The sequence below is a fragment of the Ascaphus truei genome, chromosome 9 (assembly GCF_040206685.1).
Source record: "Ascaphus truei isolate aAscTru1 chromosome 9, aAscTru1.hap1, whole genome shotgun sequence".
Taxonomy (NCBI): Eukaryota; Metazoa; Chordata; class Amphibia; order Anura; family Ascaphidae; genus Ascaphus; species Ascaphus truei.
Window position 1 is genome coordinate 58,991,157 of NC_134491.1, and position 26,955 is coordinate 59,018,111.

The 26,955-nt window shown below is 45.2% G+C and overlaps 2 protein-coding genes and 1 long non-coding RNA gene across 8 annotated transcripts in view; 1 reads left to right on the forward strand and 2 right to left on the reverse strand.

The window, feature by feature from the left end:
* Positions 1-6,592, reverse strand: part of DDHD1 (DDHD domain containing 1) — a 56,499-nt gene extending 49,907 nt beyond the window's left edge. For 4 of the 5 annotated variants that reach the window (XM_075615124.1, XM_075615123.1, XM_075615121.1 and 1 more), the window contains exon 1: positions 5,678-6,591. In XM_075615124.1, coding sequence (XP_075471239.1) covers positions 5,678-6,419 — 742 coding nt within the window. In that variant the 5' untranslated portion in view covers positions 6,420-6,591. Of the gene's footprint in view, positions 1-5,677 lie in introns of all 5 variants that reach the window. The other variant, XM_075615122.1, reaches the window with a different exon arrangement.
* LOC142503114 (galectin-3-like) overlaps positions 1-26,955 on the reverse strand; it is a 506,920-nt gene that overhangs the window by 282,010 nt on the left and 197,955 nt on the right. The gene's annotated exons all lie outside the window — the stretch shown is intronic.
* Positions 5,684-26,955, forward strand: part of LOC142503113 (uncharacterized) — a 45,787-nt gene continuing 24,515 nt past the window's right edge. For both annotated transcript variants that reach the window (XR_012803941.1, XR_012803940.1), the window contains exons 1-2: positions 5,684-6,865; positions 7,610-7,767. This is a non-coding gene — a long non-coding RNA (uncharacterized LOC142503113). The remainder of the gene's footprint in view (positions 6,866-7,609; positions 7,768-26,955) is intronic.

A 26,955-nucleotide genomic window follows, 5' to 3' on the forward strand; every position in this document is an offset into this window, starting at 1 on the left:
TCTGTTAGTAATACAGTATGTGCATACTGCCAGTGACAACGTTTATAACTGTGGTTTTGGCTTGAGATCTTGTGTAGGAAGAGGGAAGGGTTCACCCACGCAAAAACGAGTAAAAGCAATTTTGCAGTAAATTCAATGAATAATGGGGAATGTGAAACCTTAAGCAAATTGGTACAAAAAGATTGATGTAGAAAGACTAACTGTTAACACTGCCGAAGGAGGTAGAGGAGTCCTGACAGCGACATCCCCAGCAGCGAAACATTTCTGTGGGGGTTCCCATGTGGAAGAACAGACCCCCTTCTACACCTCACATGCAGCCACAGCATTTTGCTTTCTATACTGTGGATCCGGGGACAGCAAGTTTGGCTACATCTGTATCACCAATATAAATCTCAGCACTAGAGTAAGAAGATCCGAGGCTAAGGGGATAAAGCTTAATAAGACTAAGCAGCTCAAGAAACAGCCAGAGCAGGGCAAGATGTAAACCTGTTGATCTGCTGCTCTGTCCGAAGCTGCCTGTTAGAATATGTAGGCGTTAATTTCTCTATTTTCCTTGATCAACCCTTGGGATTTACTTATGAGAGCAAAAAACACTAAAGAACATTATAAAAAAAAACAAACAACAAAAAAAAACAACCAACAAGTGAACACTTTCACAAAAAACGAACAAATTCCATTTAACAGGAGTCTCAAAAATACAGACGAGGCTGATAGCAGCAAGTTGTAAGCAAACACAACCCATCACTTTGCACATACATAAACATGGGCAGACTTGGGAACCAGCCTGATAGAAGCAGGCTATGCCAGGAGACAGCACACAGTGCCCAGATACCCATCTTGCAATACAATTCTCTGTAGCAGCCAGCATTTTCATTCAGCTACTTTCTCTCCATTCTCATGGAGGTTGTAAGTTGCTTTCATACCAGTACATTGTGGGGGAGGAGGGGGGTGGTGGAGGAGGGGGGGGGGGGGAGTGGAAGAGAAGCAAAACACCAAATGAATGGAAAAAAATATACACCATGAGCAAGGAGTTTGTGCCCCATGCAGTATTTAGGATGTCATGACCTCTGGCATGCCATGGTCGAGCTTTTTGTTCGTTTGCTAGAGCAGAGGTTCGTAGCAATTGCAGAGTCCCCACACTCTTCCATGAGGCATTTAAATTAAATGCCGGGGGACCGCGCGAGGCCTCTGCAACTCAACTTACCGGGATTCAGACGACTTCTGGACGCGTCGACATGGCAACGTGGCATCATGTTATGTGTCGCCATGGTAACGCGCGTCAACTGCCGCTGCGGGTCACGTGACTTGGCGTCATTTGACTCCGGTTCACAGGAAAGGGGGGCGCGAGCGCTGGCAGGTAGGGGGGCGCGAGCGCTGGCATGTAGGGGGGCACAGCGCAGAAACTTTGTGCACACCTGTGTTGAGGAGATTGCATTCAATCGATCTAAGATAATCTTCCATTCAAGTCAGTGACATAGCGATCACGTGCCGGAGTGTCTGTGGCACGCTCCGGCACATTGCGATCATGTGACGACTCTGCAGAGCAGTCACGTGATCGGGACGTCACTGATGAGGCAAAATGAAGAAAAGTCTTCCGGAAAGATCTCATGTGGATCTAAACGCAATGTCCCTGAGAAAACACAATGACGTAGTCTCACTTTGCCTCAAGCAACAAAATCAGATTGTAATCTCTTTGGAACTGGGGCCTAACAAATTATATCACGCTGTTATTGTTACAAAGCTTCACAATCTGGTGAAATGCCACACAAGTGATGTTGAATGTCTCATGTAAAAAGTATGCCTCCCTTTGAAACATTTTGCCTCTCCTCCTTATCTTCAAGGCTCTCCACTCATGTGCACGTCCCTACATATTGACGAAACAGAAAAGTAAACAAGCACCAAAAAAAAAAAAAAAAAAACACTTTTAGAAAAAAAATTGTGGAATACAACCATTAGGGGCAAATGTAACTTTAGAAAGGGACTTCCCAAAATCCCTCAAAGCAATTGGCAATGGACGTCAGAGCACAAGTACTCTCACAACTATACAAAGAAAAGAGAACAAAATATATAGTGCAGCTATGACACTAGAAAGTGCATGGATAAGGCCATTTACTTCCACTCTACGCAGCTGTAACTCAGGCATGAAACAACAACAAAAAACTTCGTACAATAACTTTTTGTAAATGTAAAATTGATGAAAATACACACACATTCACCAAATGGTAAACGGGAGTGGGGGGGAACGGAGAGAGGACAACCGCCGGCAGGGGGGCGCAGGGAAAAAACGTTTGCGCCCCCCCAGTGTAGGCCACAAAATCAGGTCAGAAATAGGAAGCTGTGGCTCTACTCTTAGTGAGCGCTGACACCAGACACCATAACCAGCTCCCGTGACATCACTTTCAGTCACGGAGGAAGTATGATGGTAGTTCTCCTCTGGCACTAGCAGATTTCAGTAGTCCAAAAAAATAAGTAGTCCATAAAGTACGTCAAGTAAGTCCCAATGTCCTACACATTTCACTCTGCAAAGTTCGTCAGGGGCCTCCTTACATATCGGCTTTGATCTCTAATTATACCTCTGCTCATCTCCTGCGCTCTACCCACAACTGTCTCCTTTCTACAATTCCACCGCTACTGCTGTCACCTTAAAACTTTTTCCCCTCAGTGCACCTTACCTGTGTAACTCCCTCACACGCCGTAAAACACCAAGCACCTTCTCTCTCTCCCCCGCCTTTAAGACACATTTTAAAACTTTCCTCTTAAATTAAGCATTTAATTAACCTGAATTCACAGCTACTGCCCCACACCCACAATCGCTCCTACCATCCATTGTGACCAAGCATGGCAATCTACTGCACTTATTCCCTCACCGCCTGCCTCTGTAAATCTTCCAACATACCGCTTAGTTTGTAAGCTCTCCGGGGCAGAGATTTCATCTAGTTTCAGATTTTGCTTGTTGTACTATATTGTCTCTTTTGTAAAGTGCCAAATACAGCTGTGGGCATTGTATAAAGATACACACACACACACACACACACACACACACACACACACACACACACACACACGGTTAGCTGTCAATATTGATAGACTGCCTTAGTCTTATGTCACCAGACAATCAAGGGAATGGGTATAATTCTACATACTTACCTAAGATGGCAATCTTTTGGTGCTGCTGTTATAAATCTGTAAAACTTCTAATTGTATGCCTAACAATATGGCTGCCTTCGGACTATGCTGCAGTCACTGAAATGCTTCAGCTGATATGTAACATATACTAAGCGTAACACATTATTGTTACAGCTTTCAGAGTAATAGATGGTCTGCTATTTGAAACACAGCAACAGATCTTTGTGATACTTTGTTGCCAAAGTGCAAAGCTCAAAAAGGTGTGCGTCAGAGCCGGTTTCAAAAGAGGAAGTAAATATGACTTTCTAAATGGTTGCTGTAGCAGCCAAAGGATGATCAGTACATTAAAAATTGTATTTATTAATAATAGCCCTGCTGTAAAATAGGAATGAAGGTGAAGTGACATGAAACCAACTTTAGAAACAAGCTCTGCAACTTCAGCTGTCAAAAATGATTAGCCTGCAAATTCTTTAGTACAGCGATTCGGGAAACCCTAAGTTTCTTTTCTTTATAATGATAGATTCCAGGCAGTAAGGTGGATTTGAGCCTGTGTGGGGACTGCGTACTTAGTAAAGGCCCCAAGTGCACCTCAACGTGGGTGGTATAGTGGTCAATTACAGCAGACGATTCCAAAGTCGCTCCCCACAATGCTTTGCATCCACAGCTGCAAGGCATTGTGGGGCACGACTTTGAAAGCTCCCGCAGTAATTGACAGCTACCCATGCTGTCTGCACACACCGAGATGCAGTTTGGGGCCTTAAGCATGTGTCCCCCCCGACGAGCTCAGAACACTATACTTGCCTGGGATCGGTCACACAATTTTGTTAGCAATAGTTTGAAGGGTAGGCAATAAGATTAATTAGGCGTTTGCAGACCAAATATTTTCTAACAGGAGGGTCACCATGTAAAAAAAGATTGCGAAACCACTGTACAATGGTTTGTTGTGTGTGTATGGCTTGATTTATATAGCGCCCACAGAGGGAAAGGAAATCCCTGCCCGGGGAGTTTACAATCTAAGTGGACATTGGGAGACCCAGACTGGGGCCATGGTGCCTTAGCCCATGCGGAGGCTCTGAGGTAAGCAGGTGCTTTCCCTGGCAATGGTGGACGAGCCGTGCGGTCCTAGGGGCGTCACGGAGCTGGTTCGCCCTCATTGGGCGAACCGCTCACGTGACTGGCCTGTCGCGCCAAGAAATCAGTTTGAACTGATTTCTTGCGCAACGCGCCCCCTCCCGCTTCCGAGCGCACGCCACATGGAGGCGAACACTGCCTTAAGGCAGTCTGTTCGCTCAGCGTGTGGACACCTCCGCACGGTCTGCGGTACCATGGCCCCAGCCTTAGGCCACGCTTATAGTGCCAGCGACGCGACCAATGATGTCACCCGTTGCCACTAGCGAAAGTTATAATTCAGTTTTAAACGACGTCGCTGGCGACAAGGTCAATGATGTCATGAAGGGGGCAGGCAGCGCTCTCTGATTGGTTTAAAGACAGTCACATGTGGCGACTGTCTCTAAAAAAAAAATAATCAAATTTACCTGGCTTCAAAATTTTTGGTCGCGACGTCGCTCCATCGTGCTTACTAAAGCGCTTGTGACAGAGTCAATGTAATTGTTTTGGCGCGACGTCACGTCGCCAGGCACTATAAGTGCAGCCTTAGAGACAGCACGTGAATGAATAAGTGCAGTAGATGGCATTGCTTTGCCACAATAGTTGGTAGCAGCGACTGTGGACGTGGGACAGTAGCCACGAATCTTGGCTATTGAAATACTTAAAAAGGAAGCGAGCCTTAAAGGTGGGGAGAGAAGGTGCTTACTTATAAATTGAGTGCAAGGGAGTTCCACATATAAGCGACAGTGAGGGGAAAAGGTTTAAGGTGAGAGAGAGAGCAGTAGCGGTGAAAGGGATGGAAAGGAGATTATTCAGTGCGTGATGGTGTTCGCGACAAACACAAATGTGTTAATCCCTATGCGGCCGCACGCCAAGGCGCGACCGTGTTTGAAGAGACTTTTGTCTTTTCAAGTGCGGCCGCGTGAGGTCAACGTCACGTGAGTGGTTCAGCCAATGAGGGCGAAACAGCTTTGTGACGCGTTCGCCATGCCTCCGCAATCTCCTGCAGCCAAGTTCACAGATCTCTGGGGCTGCAGAGGTGCGCACGAGGCTATGCAGCCCATTGCGGGCGTAAGTAAGGAGTATAATCTTCGCTTTATGTCAGAGCGCAAGAGACGAGCATAGTAAGAGATCAATGCTGATATTTAGGAAGAAGCAGATAAGTGGAGAGTCTTAAAAAAAAGGTGAGGAGGAGAATTTAGTAGGTGATCTGAAATTTGATGGTAAACCAGGAAAGGGATTTAAAGTGGAGATTAGCAGAGATTGTTTTGGGGGAAAGTGACATTATTCTAGCAGCAGAATATTGGATATATTGCAAAGGAGAAAGTTGAGGAAGAGAGGCCTGCTAGCAGTATGTTAAGGTAATCCATGCATGAGAGTTTTAGCAGTACATTTCACAGAAGCGGGTCTTGGCAATATTAGGGAGAGGGAGGAGATCACTTACGATTCCAGTACACCGGATAACACTCTCCTTCGGTCACATCCACTTCATAGAGGCCGCTCCTCACACACACCGGCTCGATCTTCAGCACTTCTCCAATAGCCACCACGTCCAAGTCCGTGGCCTGTTCCACCAGACCCTCCAACAGTGGGGTCCCGTCCGCCTCGGCGGCAGCGGCGGCGGCGGTGAACTCCCACAGCCTCCGGTGGGCCAGCTCGATCCGCAGGGAGTCGTAGCCGATGAACGGTTTCCACGTCTTCTTGTCTTCCTTGTAAAACCAGCGCACCTCCTCTGGCCCCAGCTCCGTGACCAGCTCGTAGCGGTGCCGGGAGCTGCTGGAGCGGGTCCGTTTCCGGTCAGGGAGCAGCAACCCGGTGCCGCCATCGTCAAACTCCCCGTCCTCGCCTTCCGACGGGGAGCCGGTGAGGCCGGGGTCGGACGGGAAGTCGAAGGCCTGGCCGCTGAGGTGCAGCTCCAGGCCCAGGTGCTTCTTGCCGGGCGGGGACATGGGCGGCAGGGTGTGAGGCGAGTGGTGCCGGTGATGGCGGTGATGATGATGGTAGTGGTTGTTGTGGCGGTGATGATGGTGGTGAGGCCGAGGTTGGTCGCCACCCCGCCGACCGCGGGCTCTCTCTAACGGCTCCCCGTCTTCCTCCTCCTCTTCCTCGTAGTACCCGCCGGGCTCCCAGTCACTTTCGCCGTTTTTCTCCGGGCTGAGCGGTGACCGGCGCCCCGGATGATTCATGCCGTCGCCGGCAGAGGGGAGAAGCCGAATCCCCTCCCGTTACGCATGTATACGACCGGAGGCGCCCCAGGGCCTCGGCATGGAGGGTAAACCGTTCGCAGCCTGGCAGCGGGGCTCCCACCGGCTTCATACGCACGCGCTCAGTGACCACCTGCCGCGCACGCGCGCAAAGTTTGTCGCGTGCCGGTCTACTGGTGCGCGCGCGAGCCTTGTGACACACAAAAACAAACCGCTCGCTCACGTGACCCGCAGACATTGACAGCGCGTGGTCACGTGATACCCAGGGGTGCACACATTGATTATGCAGCAAGAAGATGGGTGTCAGTCACTGCCTGGGATTGGCCATAGATTGCAGTGTATCCTCAGCCGCTAAACCAGGGGTGCTCAACTCCAGTCCTCAGTCTCCCAACAGGTCACGCTTTCATGATATCCCAGCTTCAGCACAGGTGACTTAGGCGTGTAATATAGTTCTCGGGGAGTTCAGCCCACCTGCACTAAACCATGATTATTAAATTCAATGTCATTTTTTTGGTTTGTTTTGCCTGTCCGAGACCTAATCAATTACACTATGTCGACTGGACGTGGCAGCTGTCACTGGACCTGCCAGAGTCACACATTACCGGCTCTATTTTTCTAAGTGTGGAAATTAGGCAATGGACACTTACCTGTCTGGTATTCACTCCGTTTCTCCAAATATAATGACAGGCATTGAGCCATGTTACCTAGAGCAATTTAATATCAAAAAGTTATAAGGCTGCGGCCACGCTGCCGCTGAGAGCGCTCATGTTTGAGCGGTGACAACACCAACTCTCCAAGCATGAGCACTCAGCTGTCCTGCAATAATTTGAGGGGGAGTGGGCGTGTCCATTAAGGGATTGGCTGGATTGGGGGTGGTGTGTATGTGTGTACCTTACCAGCCTCTCCCTCCAATTCCCCCCCCCCCTCCCTCTCCAGCAAATCTCCACGCTGATTGCTTACAGAACGGTCATGTAACCATTCTCAGCGCTTAGAAATTTCCAAGTCTCTCCAAGCGCTGAGCTTTGGAGGGTGTGCGAATGCTCCAAGCGGCAAGCACCAAGCGCGCTCAGCAGCAGTGTGGCCGCAGTTAGATGAAAAAATATATGCAAAAGAGAAAAGCGACAAAAGAGCTTTAGCACAAAGTACAATTTTATCTACCTTGATTATTACAGGTTATACATACCATGTTCAGTTGGCGTTACTGCTGCGTGAAAAAAAGGCATGAACCTGATTGAAGTCTCATGATGACGTGGTTGAATTTGCAATACATGAGATGACATCAATTATATGCTTGGGTCTTTTGGACCTTCACATCTCTGGTAAAAGACAGGTAAAAGGATAATTTCTTGAAGTTTGCACAAGATTGTGCTAGCTTTGCACCACATTTACTTAAGGAAATATTCTGGTGCTATCTAGTGAATTGTCCTTGATAATTCTGATGCTATTTTTTTAACTGGTGTAAAACTAGAGCACATTTTTGGAAGTTCACTGATACTGTACCATTTTGGTCAATCTTCCCCGAACTTTGCAGACTTGAAACGTGGGTGTTTAATAATATATATATATATATATATATATATATATATATATATATATATATAAATATTATTTTTTACATTATTTTTTTTTTTAAATTAGTTATTTATTAAACAGAAAACGTATTCCATATCACAATCAGGAACACACATTCATTACAGTCACATTCCATTTCTTCTGTTCTCTTATATTAATTTGCTATGAACTCAAACTTGTAATATGTGTAGAGGTTCAGAAAAGAAAGGGGGTAGAAAATAATAAATAGAATACATTAATGGAACACTTATTTGTTATGTATGTATGTCTTTATTTATATAGCACCATTAATGTACATCGCACTTCACAGCAGTAATACACGTGACAATCATATAAATAACAAATAATACAGATAACACATAATGGGAAGAAGTGCTTCAGACATAAAAGTAACATTTAGGAAAAGGAGTCCCTGCTCCGAAGAGCTTACAATCTAATTGGTAGGTAGGAAGAATGTACAGAGACAGTAAGAGGGCGTTCTGGTAAGTTCGTCTGCAAGGGGCCAAGCTTTATGTATGAGGTGTAAAGTATCAGCCATGGAGCTACTCATATGCTTCATTAAGCAGGTGTGTTTTAATGTGGATCTTAAAGGTGGATAGAGAGGGTGCTAGCTGGATATTGAGGGGAAGGTCATTCCAGAGGTGTGGGGCAGTCAGTGAGAAAGGTTTAAGGCGGGAGAAGGAAGACATCCTTGAGCAGAACGCAAGAGTCGGGATGGTGCATAGAGAGAAATTAGGGCTGATATGTAAGCAGGAGCAGAAGAGTGTAAAGCTTTAAAAGTGAGGAGGAGAATTGTGTGATACGGGATTTGATAGGAACCCAGGAGAGGGATTTCAGCAAGGAAGACGCAGAGACAGATTTAGGAAAGAGAAGAGTGATTCTGGCAGCAGCATTTAGGATAGATTGTAAGGCTGCGTCCCTGGCGCTGACCGCAATCATCCTTGAGAGCAGTGAAAGTCACCAACTCTCTAAGCATGAGCGCCGATTGTCCTGTCTATTTTGCATGCAAGGGGGGGTGGGTGGGGGCGAGCATTGCGGGCAAGTTGAGCGCGCTTCAAAGTCAGTTTTTTTTGTCTGCTCAAGTGCCAAGCTTGGGTGAGCGTGCATGCCTGCGCGCGCACCGCGTGAGCGGGGACTTCCACATAAAGACTCCAATAAGTAAAAGCGGCAAGCGCCGAGCGCACAGCACGCTCAGCACCAGCGGGGACGCAGTAAAACAGGTGAGAGTCAGGGAGAGAAGAGGGCATGTGTCAGAGTTTTAGCAGTCGAGCAACAGGAAAGGGAATATCTTTGTAATATTGTGAATTAACTATGCAACTGCTGGTTGTGGTATAAGAGGTCTCAGACAGTATTTTAACTTCTCATTTTTATTTTGTGTATTTAGGACTTTCAAATGAATTGATTTCCTCAGGTCTTTTATTATTTTTATTTTTTAAGGCCTTGGCATATTGGTATGTACCATATGGAACCCTAGGGGTTTTTGAAGTGTCTCTAAAGGGTTCGGCCAAAATAAAGCCCAGGCAGTATAGTGGACTCCTGGGCATGTGTGGGGACTACATACTTAGTAAGGTCCCAAACTGCACCTTAGCGTAGGTGGTATGGCTGCCAATTACAGCAGGAACTTCCCAAGTTGCTCCTCACAGTGCCTTGCATTCACAGCTGCAAGGCATTGTGGTGCGGGACTTTGGAAGCTCCCACTGTGATTGACAGCTCTACCACTCATGCTGTCTGCACACACCAAGGTGCATTTTGGGGCCCTATTAAGTGTGTGTTCCCCCTACAGCTTAGGACACTACCCTGCCCGGGATCACTCAACCTGTTTTGTTAGCAATAGTCTAATGCAGTGTTTTTCAACAAAGGTTCTTAGGAACCATTGGGTTCCCCGAACATCCCTAAAGGGTTCCTTGCAATTTTCAGGTAATTTTAAAATTGTACCAAATCCAGAAGAATTTACAATGCATCTGATTTCAGACGCGCTATTAGAGAGGGTTGGGGTTCCTCAGAATTTCACATAGGGTTCCTTAACCTGGAAAAGGTTGAAAACCACTGGTCTGTGTAGGCAATAAGATTGATAAATTAGGGGCTCGTGGAACAAAAAGCAGGGGGTGCACAATGTAAGAAAGGTTGTGAAACACTGGTATATCAGTTCCATTGAACCAGTTGTTCTTCAGATTTATCTGTTGTATCATGCATTTTGTGGGTTAGGTTGTCCATGGAGTATGTGTCCTTGACTTATTTATGACTTATTTATATTAACCTATTTGTAGTGCCTTAAGTCACATATTTGTGTTTATATATATAGTGCTGTGTGCTGGGTGATAATGGTGAAAGGCGGGGTTGCAGACCTGCCTAAGACATGCAGATGAGCATACAGTTGTATTTACATTTGCATATTTGCTTTGCTGTGGAGGGTTTTTGTCACTTTTTTTACTCACCATATCTTAACTCAGTATGGTAAACCCCATCCTTTAGCTTCTCTGCATACCCAGTTAACCAACCCCACACTGATGAGACCCATTAAGGTCAAAACCCGCACAACCCTCGAAAGAGGGGATATGATGTGAACTCCCTTGCGGGCCTCGGGCCAGAGGGAGGAAGAGACGGATGTCCTGAATCCTAACGGAGGAAGGCATCAATGTCCCTGGAGACCTAGGCTTTCGGGCTGAAACCTCCAGGGAAACTGGGCACCGAGGGCGGGTCTGACTTTGGTTGGACAGTCCAAGGGCAAGCTCCCTATCCACTGAAGTGGACTGGGATCCGATGAGCGAGAGGGTGTACCCTCTCGTGAGGACAAAAAAAAAAAAAAAAAACCTGTCTGTGGGTGGGTTTTCTGGGTATGCACCTTAACCCTGGCTGTGCTCAAAGCTGTGACCATGCAGCAAGCTTAAGGCTATAGGGAACCATGTTAATCCCTCAGGGGATAAAGCCTGAGGAAGTCGCATATCGTGACGAAACGCGTAGGGAAGTAGCTAGCACTGGACTTTTATTGTTATTACTCATACTTTGAGCATTTCTATCTTTTGCTCGTTTTGGAGCCTGTCCGTCCTTCATCACGCTTGGAACCTTGATGCAGGAAGTCTGACTACCGTGTCAGCATCCTACAGTATCGGTAGACACATAATCTCGTGGAATTTACAACCAGGAGGAGATCGGGTGCACGCGCACCCTCCTGGCATCCACAACAGGAGTGTGTTGGACACCACACACGGCATACATCCACGGAGGCTCCATCGGGTGATAGTAAAGACTCAATTTATTGTCTGATTTTATTTTGCACAATGTAAGTGTCCGTGATTCATCTGCACGTTTATTTCATTATTAAATTACAGTATTATGCTATGGGAGCCGCGCTGTCTTCTTTTCGTTATATATATATATATTCTATAGGATGGTTAGTCAGTGAAATTAGCAATATACCAAATTATTATTTAATTGATCCAGTACCAAAGTCGTGATGCAAGCACAATGTGGTAACATTTTTTTTATTTATGGGTTACGTCAATTCATGTAGCAGTCCAAAACTGGCATCAATATTCTAATAAAACTGCTTGAAAAGGAAGCTATATGGATTTACTTAATTTTAAAATGGCTTATAGTACATCACTTGTGTGTCTGTTATGTTGCTGTCTGCAAGTTAGGATACGAACCCTCAGGGCAGAGGTATGGAGTGATACGCTGACCATGGCCTGGGGTCAGAGTCCTATAAATTCATGGGTAGTGATGTCCGGTTCCGGGTCTTGGCAGGAAAGATTGGTCAGGTCACAGTTTCAAGGTCGAGGCAAGCAAGGTACAATACAGAGGTCACAGGCAAGATCAATAGCAAGGACGCACAACCAGTATAGCAATACTTTGCATGGGCACTGGCCGAGAGCAACTACCAGCTATTTAAAACCCCGGAGCAGGTGCTGACAATCAGTCAGAGAGAGGATGACTTCCTGGTTCAGTGGCCATATTAGTTGGGGTGAGAGTGTCTTGGTCCATTGGCCATCTTAGCTGCAGAGCATATCCTCATAGTTTCATTCTTCTGGGCCACTTATTAAGAACTTGTGGGCCAAATCGAGGTATGAAATTAAAGGGCACGAAGTGCCGGTACAAGTTTATACACCCGTTCTGGTGTTAACTCCCATTGACTTGAACATTTCCGCAACAGGTGTGATAACCCGTACCCCTATAAGAGTTATACTTGCGAAGACATTGGAGACGCAATAATTTGGAAGAACTCAGACCTATAACTCATTCCCCATTTTATTACATATTTGTTGTATACTTTCAAATGTGTTTTAATAGCTACGAAAAACCTATAAGTCAAAAACTCAACAACAACTACAGCTGCCCTGTTTAGAGAACCTCTGAGTAGAACATCCAAGCTGTAAAGCCAAACAAAAAACTGCTTCGCAAAACCAAACTTCAGTGTATGAAAAGCATCAAGTAATTAGGTGAACTGCAATATAACTATTTTATTTATCCATTTGTAAAAAATGGAAGCAAAAGACGACCAACGCATTTCGTGTTCACAAGCATAATATATAGAGCAGGGGTGTGCAAACTTTTCTTGCTCTCTGTTGTTGCGCCCCCCCCTTACCTCAGCGTCATTTGACGACACGTTACCATGGCAACTGTGACGTCACTTGACCCCCGCCGCGTTGCCATGTTCACGCATCCAGAAGCCGGCTGAATCCCATTAAGTAGAGGTTGCAGAGGCCTCGTGCGGTCCCCCGGCATTTCTTTTGAATTCCTTGGGGAAGAGCGCGGGACCTCTGCAACGGCCCCGCGTCCCCCTACAAAAAATCTCGGTGTGCACCCCCCCAGTTTGCGCACCCCTGATATAGAGAAATCATATCACAGCTTCTCTAGTAAAATACATTAATAGCACAAACTAACTTGATGAGTCATTTGGTGGTGGCAAAAAGCAGTCATGTGTCTCCACCTAGTGATACTGTTCATTTCTGGTTTGAAGTGAGATTACGTAAACCAATGTATATACAGCTCAATAGAAAGTTGTTATTTATACATTTTGGAAAAGTAAATACAATACACATACCTTTATAATATTACATTTTGCCGGGGTTAAGCAATATAGATGTGCATGATACCTAATTGTTGTTTTTACTAAATGTCAATATAGCCAACTGCAGTCTCCTCGTCCCCATTCTCCGATATGTCACTTCCGTTTTTTGCCCCTTCCCGTTACAGGGACTTCTTCCCTTTCAACTCAACACGTTTCGCCTGTTCCGGCTTCATCAGGAGTAGTGATAGGCTATGATTCCTAAACTTTATATACCATCTCTAAGCTTCCTATTGGTTGTTCAATAAAAATACCTTCTAACTTACATATGTGGTGTTAACTATTACAATTCATTATATAGAACAAAGATTTTAGAATGACGTTTTATAAACGCTGAAATATAATATTTCATATGTATTTTTAATATTGATATATTCCCAATATTTGTAATATATTAATGTTCCTGTATTTGAATGTATGTAAATGTAATACACCAGTCACATTTCTACCAGGTAGATTTTGTAAGATAGTATCTTTATATTACTATTAACACCCAATATGTAAGTTAGAAGGTATTTTTATTGAACAACCAATAGGAAGCTTAGAGATGGTATATAAAGTTTAGGAATAATTGCCTATCACAACTCCTGACGAAGCCGGAACAGGAAACGCTGTAAGAGACGCGGTCCATCTGATGCCCCTGTAGCAGGAAGACGCAGGAACCGGGAGTGACGTATTGGAGATGGGTCATGGGGGACGCAGAGACCGGAATCGGCGGTGGTGAGAGGATTGAGCCCCAGCATCTCTTCTTACAGATTCTGTATATTGCACTATTGTATCTATCTCTTGTGTCCTGCGTTCAGATACAGATACATTCTGAAGGAAAGTTCATTGTGTCAGATGCTCCTGTAATTTGGGTTATGCTTGATTTCAATTTACATATTGTAAGTGTGGATCTAAAAGATTTCTAGCTACTATATTGCCCATTGGAAAACAATAATAATAATAATAACATGTTCTTGTATAGTGCTGCAATAGTGCTGTATAGTGCTGTATAGTCCCTGCCCCGTGGAGCTTACAATCTATGTTTTGGTGCCTGAGGCACAGGGAGATAAAGTGACTTGCCCAAGGTCACAAGGAGCCGACACTGGGAATTAAACAGGCTCCCCTGCTTCAAGCTCTCAGTGCAAGTCAGTGTCTTTACTCACTGAGCCACTCCCTCCCAATATTGCACCATTGTGTCATTCATCTTCTTTCCCCCGGTTCTACATTCTGTGCTCCCAATATTTCTGGAGATTTCTACATTTGGAAGAATTTGCCAACAAATCTTGAAAAAAGGGGTTAAGAGCTGCATTTTGTTAATTACAACATAGTTCACTCACTGTATTTTCACTACGGCTAAAAATGTCAATTATTTCACATCGTTTTGATCACTATCACGTAATTAAGTTTTATTTTACTCACTGTAGCATCACAGATTTCAACAATTATATTTAATATATATTCACTTGTCACCGGTCACTTTCTTAGCCCACGGCCAGGTGCGCCCTTTCACTTGTTGTTTCTATTATCTTTATGGTCAGGTGGCATGTGATGATAATGGTGAGAAGGACTGACTTTTAATTTGCACTTTGCAGCAGCAGTTAATTAGAGTTAGCGGTTCTTTTGATCTCCTATAGAAGCTCCAGTCTACCAGAACCCCCAACAGGTCGGTTTTAAAATATCCGAGCTTAAGGACAGGGGGCTCAATCAGTAGCTCAGTCATTTTGATTGAACCACCTGTGGTCATGCAGGTATATCCTTAAGTTGACTTGTTGGGGGTTTTGCGGGCTGGAGTTGGGAACCCCTGTCCTATAGCGTAGAGCAGGGGTGCGCAAACTGGGGGGCGCGCCCCCAGGGGGGCGGGGGCACAAGAATTTCTAGGGGGGTGCAGCGTTTACAGAGGCCTTGTGCTCTTCCCTAAGGCATTTAAATGAAATGCCGGGGGAGGCGTGAGGCCTCTGTAACTCCCTTACCTGCGCTCTGCCGGCTCTTCAGTGACGCGTCGCCATGGCACGAACGCTGCAGCTGCCATGCAGGGGGGCGCAGCTCAGGAAGTTTGCGCACCCCTGGCATAGCGCGCGGCTCTTCAACTACTTTTCCAAAGGGGCCGGATTAGAAATGGTTGAGGAGCAGAAGGGTCATAAGCTTATTGTCATTTAATACAATACGTGAAAAAATATTCCAATGAAACATTTTAGAAGCATTTATAACATCTGTACCATGTACATTAACTTAACGAACAAGTGCGTTTCCGTGTGAAAAACTGCACTTCGATGCTTAAGCAACTGGCATGAAGTTACCAGGCCAGAGAGTGCAAGGGCCACCAGTTGAAGAGCGTGGGAATAGAGGACAGCAGCAGCTAGCTGCCAACCTCAGGGGAACAACCGCTGCTTTCACGAGCATTCTTTTTCCAGTTCAAAAATGTTTTAGTGAGGAGCCAGAAACAGCCACAGAAAAGAAGCAGCAATCTGCGGAGAACCAGTATTACTCTCTGCGGCAGTGGCAGAACAATGGCTGGTACAGCCGATGCAATGTACTGACGCCTATGGCCTTAAGCATTACAATGTCAATGGGATATTTCATTTTTTTTTAATCGTTTTATTGTGGGGGCTCAAAAATATACCTGTACCGGGACCTGCATTTCCCTACTGGGCTATGTCTTTTTTTTCAACCTGCTACACTATGTATGGAACTGTGGTGCCAAATTAAAAAATAGATTGCTGAGAAAACAGTATAGTTGCTGTCGCTCTCCCTGGCCTCCTTTTCACCTCTTGAACCATCTTGGAATTTGGTGCCTGAAACAGAAGCGCGTTAATACACAGATGAACAAGGCAAAATCAAAGCCATGGACAATTGCTACCACCCTCCAATTAGTGTCTCCACCCCCTCACTCCGGATTAGCTAAGCGGATTAAAGGGATCCCATTGAGTGACCGGAACCCAGTTGTCCATGTTTCCAAATGGAGGCTGGGAAACTATAGAAGCCGACGCCGATCTCAGCTCCACAGTTATTCATCGTTATTCCTGGTTGTTTGCGTTGTCTAGAGACCAACTGTACTGTGGACTTTGTGGACCTGGCGGTCTTCCCTGGTAACTGAGAACCTGAAATCGACTGTCACGTGAGACCAGAACTTACTCATCGGATCAAGGAACAGACAGGACACACAGATCAAATAAACGTATATTTATTCTGACCGGAGCCAGCAGACACGATACAATATCACCAACAGAGCTATACTCACTCCAAACCTGCGGCCAGGGGACTGAGTAATGGCACTCATGGACCCCCTGTAACCTTTCAAAATTTAATAAACACATTTATTATGGCCTCACTCCAAGTATTCATAGCCAAGACTGGGATTCCCGATTACAAAAGGTAGGGAAAGATTTTTCAGACTTATGTACAGCACTGTGTAATCATCCTAACTTTACAAAACTTTTTTTTTTTTTTTTTTTACAAACAGATGCTTCCGAAGTGGTCCTGGGAGCGGTTCCCTCTCAATTTGTAAGGGAGGAAGAGCATCTGGTATTATAGCTAAGCTGTACGGTGCGGCCAGTAGAGCAAACATATGCTATGGTAGAGAAAGGATGTCTGACAGTTAAATGGGCAGCTAAGACCCAAAAGTACTACCTAAGACAAAGATATCCAATGTGACAAAATCCATAGTTAAATACTTCAATGTTAGTATTCTCATGAATAAGGGTCGCTTCAGATGTAAATGTTACGCTGGGGAGGAGGATAAGTGTACATCTGTGTCATCCCAAAGGCGTACGCCTGATGGGGTTACCCAAGAGCTGCTCCCCTCCGCACAGAACCAGCATGCTAAGGGTTAACATTTGCTTGTACTATGTGGAACGTCAACTCCCACCACTGGAATATTAATGAGCCAGGAAGACAAAGAACTTAGAATGCAGCTGTGGATTCAATCTGAACCCCTTCAGTGTACATCTGTGTCACCCCAAACACAGACAGCCTTTGGCACAGCCAAAGGGCATCGAAAAGGTGTGAGACGTTTGCTGCTGTTTATTGCTTCTCTATTTCAATCGGATACTCGCCAGCCCTTTTAACCCCTGTACCCAATTTTCCAACTCTATCTGTCTATGAAATGTCTGTGAATTGACAGTATAACCTCTGTTCATTTAATGTAACCATGTACAGTATTGTTATAACTCTGTGCCCAGGACATACTTGAAAACGAGAGGTAACTCTCAATATATGAATTCCTGGTAAAACATTTTATAAATAAATAAAAATGTGGCAGTCAGAGAATATTTTTATGTCAGCAGGAGGTTAGAGCATGTTCTGTTCCCAGCATGATGGGGTTAACTTCTGCTGCAGAAGCTTTCAGGTGTAACCAATTAACCTGAGCACCAAGGTTTAAAGACAGCCTGCGAATACAGCCAGTGTCTAACACAGAGGCCTGAGAGGAGGCTGTCAGCCTGGAGTCATGAAACATTGGAAGTCTATCTTTGAAAGAACTGTGTTTGTTGGGTTATGATACCTGCTAGGGTAAAGATGACTACCCATTGATCTTCTCCTACATATTCTGGTGTTTAACGTTCAACCAGCATAGATGGCCGGTCTTTTTTGTTTCATTAGCTTGCGAGTGGAGTACGTTTTATTTTGTTACATTGCTGTAAAGGGACAGTGTTCCCAAAGTGTTATTTATTTCAAGTCTGTTGACAAAATAAACTACAGGGAATTACACTCCTGCTGCAAATTATGTTTGTTTTCTCAATGGTCACCTATTATCCTGATATAAATATATTGTGACACAGTCCCAGCTTTAAGGATACCAGCTGGGGTTAGTAAGTCAAGATCAGGGTTTGGGAATCCTCGGCCAAGTTTCCATGCAGCCCAAGTATCCAAGCCAGGTACTGCAATCAAGCACCTTTAAAAATCCAGAGGGAGCAGATCGTCAATGGGCCTTGTGTGTGAACGAGGTGTTCCCTACAGCTCCCAGGGACAGGAAGGAAAAGCCCTGTTTGGAAGAATCTCTGTGCATGGGGAAGCAACCTTTATAAACACTTAGCTGGGCCTGGCAGGGTCATTGGTTAGTTCTAGATTGAAAGGCAGACCAGTAAAAGTTCAGTCAGTGCTCCAAGAGGGAGCTAGGCTTTTATTTTTATTTTATGTTTAGTCTCTTAAAGCGCCAGGTGCCAATTTATGTTGCCCGCTAATAAAACAGTATCCTGTTTACACATAATGTCTGCATTGGCAGAGCCGACTCACATAGAAAGAAGGGACACCAAGAGTCTATATGACCATGTGGTCACATATATAGTGGCAGGGTGGGATCTGGAGGCGTGAGTTGGTGAGGTAACAGAAAGGGGATCCTGCGACAGTGCCAGAGATGGCAAAGGCGAGAGACTGATCCAGAGAGGTCTGCAAGACAGGCAGAACCTGTTTAAGCCCCAAAGGAGGAAAGAAGTGTGGGCGATGTGTATCCCAGAGTGCCACGGAGGCAAAGCTTGTTGTGAGTGATATTGCCAGAGAGTAAAGCGTGTTGCACACATTACAAGAGACAATAATATTTATTTCTGTTACCCTGGGTAAGATAAATAGGAAGCAGATTGACTGGAAAACTGTCAGATCACCTGACCCTCAACAGAAAAGCTTGGTGACCACAGAAAGGAGGGAGAGATGTTCCATGTACTAAGTATGTAGCAGGCTGCTGAACCCAACGCTGCAACCGTGTGGATGGGAGATCCAACAATTACAAGAGGAAATAAAACAATTAAAGTATTATCACAAGGATTAGGTATGGAACTTGAACTGGCAACGTGAATCTGCAGTTCTTCCTCTGCAGTAGAGCCAGAACAAGAAGAGAGATCATTGGAAACACTTGCTGTTGAAGAGTTCTCAAAAGAACAGCTACATGGAGTCTGCATACCACCTTAGCAAAGAAAGATCTACACAGGGCAGAAGTTAAGCAGCAAAACCTGGAGCAGATGCTGAAACCGCAGAAGGAATTAAGTGCCTCTGTTGCAGAAAATCAGAAGAAGCATGTCTGCCACGATCTAACTATGTGTGGAGACGAAAGCCAAATACCAAATGGTGCAGGAAGAAGTGCTGAGGCTACAGAAAGCACTAGACCGCACACAGAATGTGTTGCACAAAGAATTTGTCTCCCAGTCCCAGGAGCAGAGAACACACTGCCAAGCGAACTGGAACAGTGTGCACCTGTCTGCAGGAGACACAGGAAAAACATGCTGGGAATAAGCAGCGACTGCTGAAGGTAAGAAGTCTCCCTGTTGCTAATGAGGTGTTGTAGCAGCAGAAGTATTTGGGCAGCCAGTGTGTCCCCGCAGACAGCACAGGGAGCTGAAGACTGTGCATAGTAGCACCAATGTATCTTTGGAGGCCTAGGTTAGAGCCCAGGTGACCCTGTGTGAGAGGGAGCAGGAGAATGAAGAGAAAATCCCGAGATTCTGTCTCTGCCCAGCTTTGGAGAGAAACCTAGAGCTAGTTAGTCTCACAGGCAATTTAAGTATACCAACATTTTTCAGCAATTCTTCCTGGTGGAAGTTATCTACAGGAATCAGGAGATGGTTCAAAAGATGACTTGACACTAGGACCTGCTAAAACAGTTATTACAGGAATTTGAAGCCAAGAAACTGCTTGATGTGGAACACAAAGTACAAGGTTTAATTGATAGCAACATAGCTGAGGAAGTTGTCTTTGAAGAGGCGTTAATAATGAGAGTGCCAAGTACTTTCTAGTCATTGAGCTAAATAAAAGTCCAGTGTATAGTTAAATTACTTGACCCAGAACGTTTATGGGTTTTAGAGGAAAGGGGCAGTTCTGATGAAACTCAAGGTTGCTTTCTGGTGGCCTAAGACATCTGGAAGTGAGGCTGCTAAAGGAGGTTGAGCAGTTGGCTAAGGAGCAACTATATCAACTATATCAATCAACGGAGGCCCTCCATTCTTCAAAGGCAAATTCTAAAGCTGGTTAAAAAACTGACGATTTATCAACGGTTCAGTCATTGGACTAAAATATCCACCAGCATTACCATTCCCCAGGAGGGAGAGCTGGGGCAGCTCCACAAGCCAGTGCCTCCCGGCGATGGTTACTCAACTCCAATGTGCTGAGCTGGAGGAGAGATTATATGGCAAAGGCTCAGCAATTTATGTTTCCTGCTAATAAAACCATAAAAGTGATATTCCTGTTGTAACAGGGGACTTGTCCCTGGTCAAAAATGTGCCTCTAATCCAGCAGTGTGGTGGTTAACTGCTGGATTAACCAATTAACCAACACCACCTGGCTGATTAGAGGTTTGTTAGAAAAGCCTGCCTTTGAGACAGGAAGGGAGATTCTTCCTGAGCTCACATGTGAGTTGAGCTGACTCAGGAAGCAGAACGAGCAGAGGATTCCTTAGTCCACAACTGGGTTGACCTAGGAAACAGACAGAATGGAGGTTCCTGAGTCTCACAGGTGAGACTGACAGAGGGATCACAGATGTCTGGAGCTCACAAGACTTCTACACCTGAGTGCTGATAGAGCCTGAGGAAAAGGCAGCAACCCAGGAAAGAGAGAAGCTTTCCCCCTACAACTACGAGACAGATAAGACTTTTCTTATAAGACTGATTATCTATGTCTATCTATCTATATATATATATATATATATATATATATATATATATATATATATATATATATATATATATATATATATAAATGTCTCTATGATTTGGGCTGGCGAATCGCTGGGCTAACCACACAGTTATAAAGAGGGCTGGACTACAAGTGTTAATATACTCCAACGTGGAGCAGATTTTGTTTGTGGATTTTCACATGTTTGCTGTGTTTAAAGCAACAGGAGCAATAAAGCCTTATTTTAATTTCACCTTAAAACAGTCTCCATTGCGTACCTCTGCACATGTCCTGTTACACACCTGTTTACTCATAACACCTGCGTTAGCAGCGCCGACCCACAAAGAAAGAGGGGAACCCAGAGAGTTCATGTGGTCACAATATATATGTAAATATGTCCAATCTCGCTATAACCAGTCCTGTCTTCCTCCGTAACAGGTCTCCTTTGCAAACTATCCTCAAGCTTCTGCTGCCTTGTCCTGTTCCCTTGTGCATTTTTGATCCTGCCTTGTCTCTCAGTGTTTTGACCTCGGCTTGTACCTGGACCCCCGACTTCTCAATATCTCGACCTCGGCTTGCTTCTGGACCTCCACCTTCTCCGCCCCTTGAATCCCGACTACCCTCTACGACCTTCCGACTTCTCCATCCCCTGACCACGGAGAGTATTATGACTATCCTCACGTCTCCAACCCTGACCCGGCTATACGACTATCACTCTGCACTCCGGACGCGCTCACACACGGCTGGCGGTCGGTGTACACTAACATCCCCACCTCGGCCTCGCGGTCCCGTCTTGTTTGTGGTGAACACCCGTTACACCCAGTAAGTGTCCAAATATGCAACTTAGATTGTAAGTCCTCCAGGACAGGGATTTCCTTTCCTATTGTCTGATTTTGTTTATTGCACTTATTGTACTCCATGTAATGTATTGTCTTTTTTGTAAAGTGCTGTGTACAGTGGTGGTACTATGTAAATAAAGATATACGTTTTTATACTTATAGTTCTGTGATTCTTCTGTATTTACACTCCTCACTTCTTCTCAGTAATTCCTTGTGTGGAATCCAGGTGGCGCTGCTACACAAAAAAAAACACTGCTAGTGACAGGCTCTGCCTGGGCCAGAGAAATCACTTCTGTTAAGGACTTTTGTTGCTTCTCAACCTTATTCTTCAGTATGTGTGTATATCTTTATATAGCACCATCCAGGTACATAGCGCTATACAATACATGTGACATCATATTATAACACAATGAGAATAAGTGCTTCAGGCATAAAACAATAGGGAAAATGAGTCCCTGACCCGAAGAGCTTACAATCACAGTGGTAAGTAGGGAGAAAGAGAAGTAGAACAAAGTTCAGGGAGCGAGTAGTACCGAGTAGTGAACAATGACAGTATTTGGACTGAAGCTGTTATGAGATGGACGGGACTGGCCTCTGAGTTTGTGAGTAATAGGAATATGGATGAGTCTTCTGTTATGAGTGCTCAAAATGTTGGGATGTATACACAAACCCATGCAAGTGGGGATAATGGAGCAAAACATTACCTATATGGACAATGTTGACTGGTTCTCCTCTAATGCAGGATGTAATCCCTAGAGCTGAAATATAGCATACTGTACATGCCAGAGTAAATATGAAAAACTGGCATGCTACTCGCATGATGGTCAGTCTCCTTTGCGTGCTTCCGGTTGATAGATGTAGATAGAGAAAATCCAATGAGGAAAAAAAACAAAAAACGGAGCACTGCAGTCAAATGAGGCGGCTATGCACAAGCCAAAAGATTGAAAATACTTTATTAGAACAAAGGTGACAGTCTATGATGGCTGACACAGACACAGATGAGGTGACAATGCATCTGTTCTCAGACGCGCTATTAGAGAGGGTTAGGTCTCCTTACAATGCATCTCATCTCAGACGCGCTATTAGAGATGGATGGTTCCTCAGAATTTCACTTAGGGTTCCTTAACCAAAAAAAAGATTGGAAACCACTGGCATAATTATTAGGCATTGCTTGAGTCAAAACATGTTCTCTTGCATCACACTGTGCAATTGCCAAAGTAATGGACCATTTGTTCGAGTTTCTGATGATAATCTCATGAACAAAGGTTCAAGCAACATCAGACCTATCAAACTAAAATGATCTCGCTTATTAAAGGAAAATGAATTTCTAACATGACCAAATAACATTTCATAAACATGTTTGCATCATTACATTACAAAAATAACAAAACGTGGTTTCTTCAAAAAGTTCAATATCCAGTATTACAAAAAATTAATATGATGGCAGCTTCTGGTAGAACCCAGGGTTGAATAAATGACTTGTAGAAGACCATTTGTTTATAGCAGGGCTCTTCAACTTGTTTTCCAATGGGGCTACATCCAAAAACAATTTGAGTAGAATGGCCCCTAGAGTATTATAATAACATTTTAGATACATTTAAGACTTAAAAAGTATTATACTTCAAGGATTTATAACACCAGTGTATATTATCTTAGCGTACACATACAGTACTTGAACACGAGCGGTAAATGTCAATGTATTACTTCCTGGGAAAACATTTTCTACATGAAAAAGTACATTTTAGTGTGAAAAAAATTGCTCTTGGCTACCTGTTCAGCTACAGTAAAATTAGCAGAAGCAGACCATACAAACCCATTTGTGGCCGGAATTGACCCTGGGGTCACCAGTTAAAGAGCCCTGGTTTAGAGTATTCAAAATTCCACTCTATTATTGAACTAGTATAATATCAATATTGCCACACAATTAAAAGTAAAAAAATAAGTTTATAAGAGTGGCCACAGTATGGCAGTATTCCCCCACCACAGAAACCCTGCACATTTGTTTATTTGACTTTTGTTTGCAATTTTTACATACAGTGCTATTGTTTGCACAAGGAACCAGAACACTGTCAGCTGCGTTGGACCTGTGTGGAATTGACAGATCAGCTATTGTTGCAGCAAATCCAATGCTGAATTCTGCACATGTGAAATGTAGACCTATTTCCAACTAGAAAAATACATCACATTTGATACAAAAACTGATTTTTTTTCTTTTTCTTTTCTCCCGTGGTCACATTCTTGATACTACAGTACTATGTTTTGAGAAATACTGGTGAGTTTCAGAACTACTTTTTCACTTAGTTCTGATAACTGTAACTTTGATGAAAGGCTTGCACATTCTTTCCTCATTTAGATCTTAAACATTACAGGAGGAATCTGTGTTTTTCATGAATTTTCTATTTATTTGATCCTTATTTTCACTTATTGGACAATTTTTATATTTCCTAAACGTGCACGCCCTATTTCAGCATATATTTTATGTTGTTTTTTAATCTGTTATATTGGTGTAACAGAGTGCTCGCCCCAAACAAGGCGTGAACACGAGGCCGAGGTGGGGATTTGATATTGCACCAACCCACAGCCGTGTGGGCGCATATGGAGTGTAGATTGGTCGCGGTAGCCGGGTCGGGGTAGGAGAGGTCTGGATGGTCAGTAATACTGTACTTGCCGAGGTCAGTGTTGGAGAGTAGCGGATCGTAGGAGGTACTTAGTCGTGGTCAGGATTGGAGAAGAGCGGGTCGTCAAGGTGCTTTGCCGGGGTCGGGATGGAAAGGTGCGGATGGTCGTACGTAGCCGAGGTCAGGAGAACAGGAGAGCGGAGTCCGGAGGAAAAGCTAACGTCAAGAGCTAGGACCAGGAAGCACAACAAGACTGTGGAGGCAAGACAGCAGTGATCAATTCGCTTGTAGGAAGGTTTATTCTCAGCCGATGAGCCAGAGGAACGGCTGAGCATATAAGGCATACTGGGACCAATGAGGACAAGTCAAAAGGGGACGCCTGCTGAGATTAGTTGACGAGGTGCAGGAGACGGGTGTGGGAGAGCTTACAGGCGGAGGCTAAAGACGCGGTACCGGCGCGTGTAGAGGGCGCGCCCCGCACGTACATGATGTGCCAATGATGCCCCCACGTGGGCGCAACCCGGAAGCGAGGCCAGAGGACTCCTTATTAATACTCGCGCTTCATGCGCATGTGCCTGTAGACCGGCGGCTGGTAGATGGCCCAGGTGCCGCGCCGCAGAAGGCGGGGGAAGCGGAGCACCTGATAGCGGGCCGAGATAAGCAAGAAGCCCGCCGAGGGTAGCGAGACTCACGGATCCTTACAATTGGGTACAAAAATGGCCCATAATTAGGGAGGACAGTGCTGCTATAATGGCCTATACTTACTTATTGGTGTAATTCTATAATACACCTCCAGGTGCCAGAGTACACCTTATGATCTGCTCAAGTGAATGAGATGGACGGTGTTTTATGGTAAATATGGGTATGGATTCCTGTTTTAGATTAGTACCGGAAAAACCCTACTGATTTATTATCTTCAACTTCTGGTTAAACCGATTTACAAAAATGAAATGAAAACATAATTTCTTATCGCGTTCCACCTGATTTAGCAGCCCAGCCTCAGGCAGGAGACAAAGGCATCACACGGGCGATCTAGGACGACTTGCCGCAGCTAACTTGCTGCTGTGGGCAGCTCATCGCAGGCTATCTTGCTGCTAAGGTAACCCCTTACCCTAAAAGCCCCTAACGGTAACTTATTACCTATACCCATTAGCCCCTTACCCAAAAAACCCTAACCTTAACCCCTATTGCTAATGCTAATCTTCACCCTAAAAACCTTAACCCCTTACCCTAAAACCCCTAAAGTTAACCCCTTAATATCTTACCTTAGCGGCAAGATGGACAGAGGTGAATTGACTGCGGAGAAACGGCCGGCGGCAGTGAGTTGGCTGTGGAGAGACAGCCGGCGGCGGTGAGTTGGCTGTGGAGAGACAGCCGGCGGCAGTGAGTTTGCTGTGGAGAGACAGCCGGCGGCGGTGAGTTGGCTGCAGAGAGATGGCCAGTGGCGGTGAGTTGGTTGCAGAGAGGCGGCCAGTGGCGGTGAGTTGGTTGCAGAGAGACGGCCGGCGGTGGTGAGTTTGCTGCGGTGAGTGTGCTGCAGTGAGACGGCCAGCGGCGGTTTGTTGTTACATACCGTCACAGGGGAGTATTAAAACGGGGGGAAAAGGTGCGCGATAAAAAAACGAATTCAAATGAGTATCATTTAATTTTTTTATTGTTAACACAGATTATTATTATTATTTTAAACATAAAGGAAAACAAGAAAACAAAACCTCCCAGATTACAAAACCTCCCAGATTACAAAACCTCCCAGATTACAAAACCTCCCAGATTTTATTAAGTGTACAGGAAAAAAGAAGAGCACGTGTGATACTAAAACAATTGTGAATATATACATAAATATATTAGAATATATACATTTTTTAAATATAGTGATACTACTGATCAAACAATTGTATAAAGCCAAAGAATAATAATGCACATAACAACAGAAAATATTAAACAAAAAAACAATTGAGTATACTTTAAAACCCACGTTGCAGCACAGCTGTTCCTGTCCTACGTAGCCTGTGCATTCACGCATTAGCTCACCACGTCGGAGCTTCCATCGCCAGGAAGTGTTGGACGAGTTGCACCCACAGCACGAGATCTGTCCCAGCGCGCGGGATGTGCAGTTGCATTACGTCTTGCCATCCTGGACGTCTGTCCGGCCCGCGAGGAGTGAGCTGTGACTTGTTCACCACACATTACTTAATTGTAAGGTCGAGATCATACTGTGTGCCTTGGTGCTTGTGTGTGCGTTGGTGCTTGTGTGTGCGTGTGTGCGCACGCGCCAAGCACAAAGTGCAGGATCCCGTGAGGCCGCTCCTTGTGCACGACGGAGCGACCGCGTTTTGAAACTACAAGAAATGTTTCTTTTCAAGCGGCCGCCGCGTCACAATTGTGTCACGTGAGCGGTTTGGCCAATCCCGGCAAACCAGCTCCGTGACATCATGGCAACGCCCCCAATAACCTCCTACACCAAGCATGTCAAACTCGCGGCCCACGGGCCGCATGCGCCCCACAACGAACATATTTGCGGCCCAGCCTAGTGGTCCCCAATCTGTGCGACGCGAATTATCACTCCCCACCATTCCTCCGCTTATCCCTCCCCACCATCCCTCCGTTTATCCCTCCCCACCATCCCTCCGTTTATCCCTCCCCAATATCTCTCCCATTATCCCTCCTTCATGCCGCATGGGATTGGCTGCAGGCAGAGAGGAAGCCGGGGGCGGGCAGAGCACACGTTGAGTGTGTGTTTCTGCCTCCCCGCTCCTCTGCCTGCTGGTGGCTGCGCGGAGTCCCGTCCCCTTCTGCCCCGGGTGATAGGAGAAGGTTGGGGCGTTGGGGGGGAGGGAGTTAGTTGT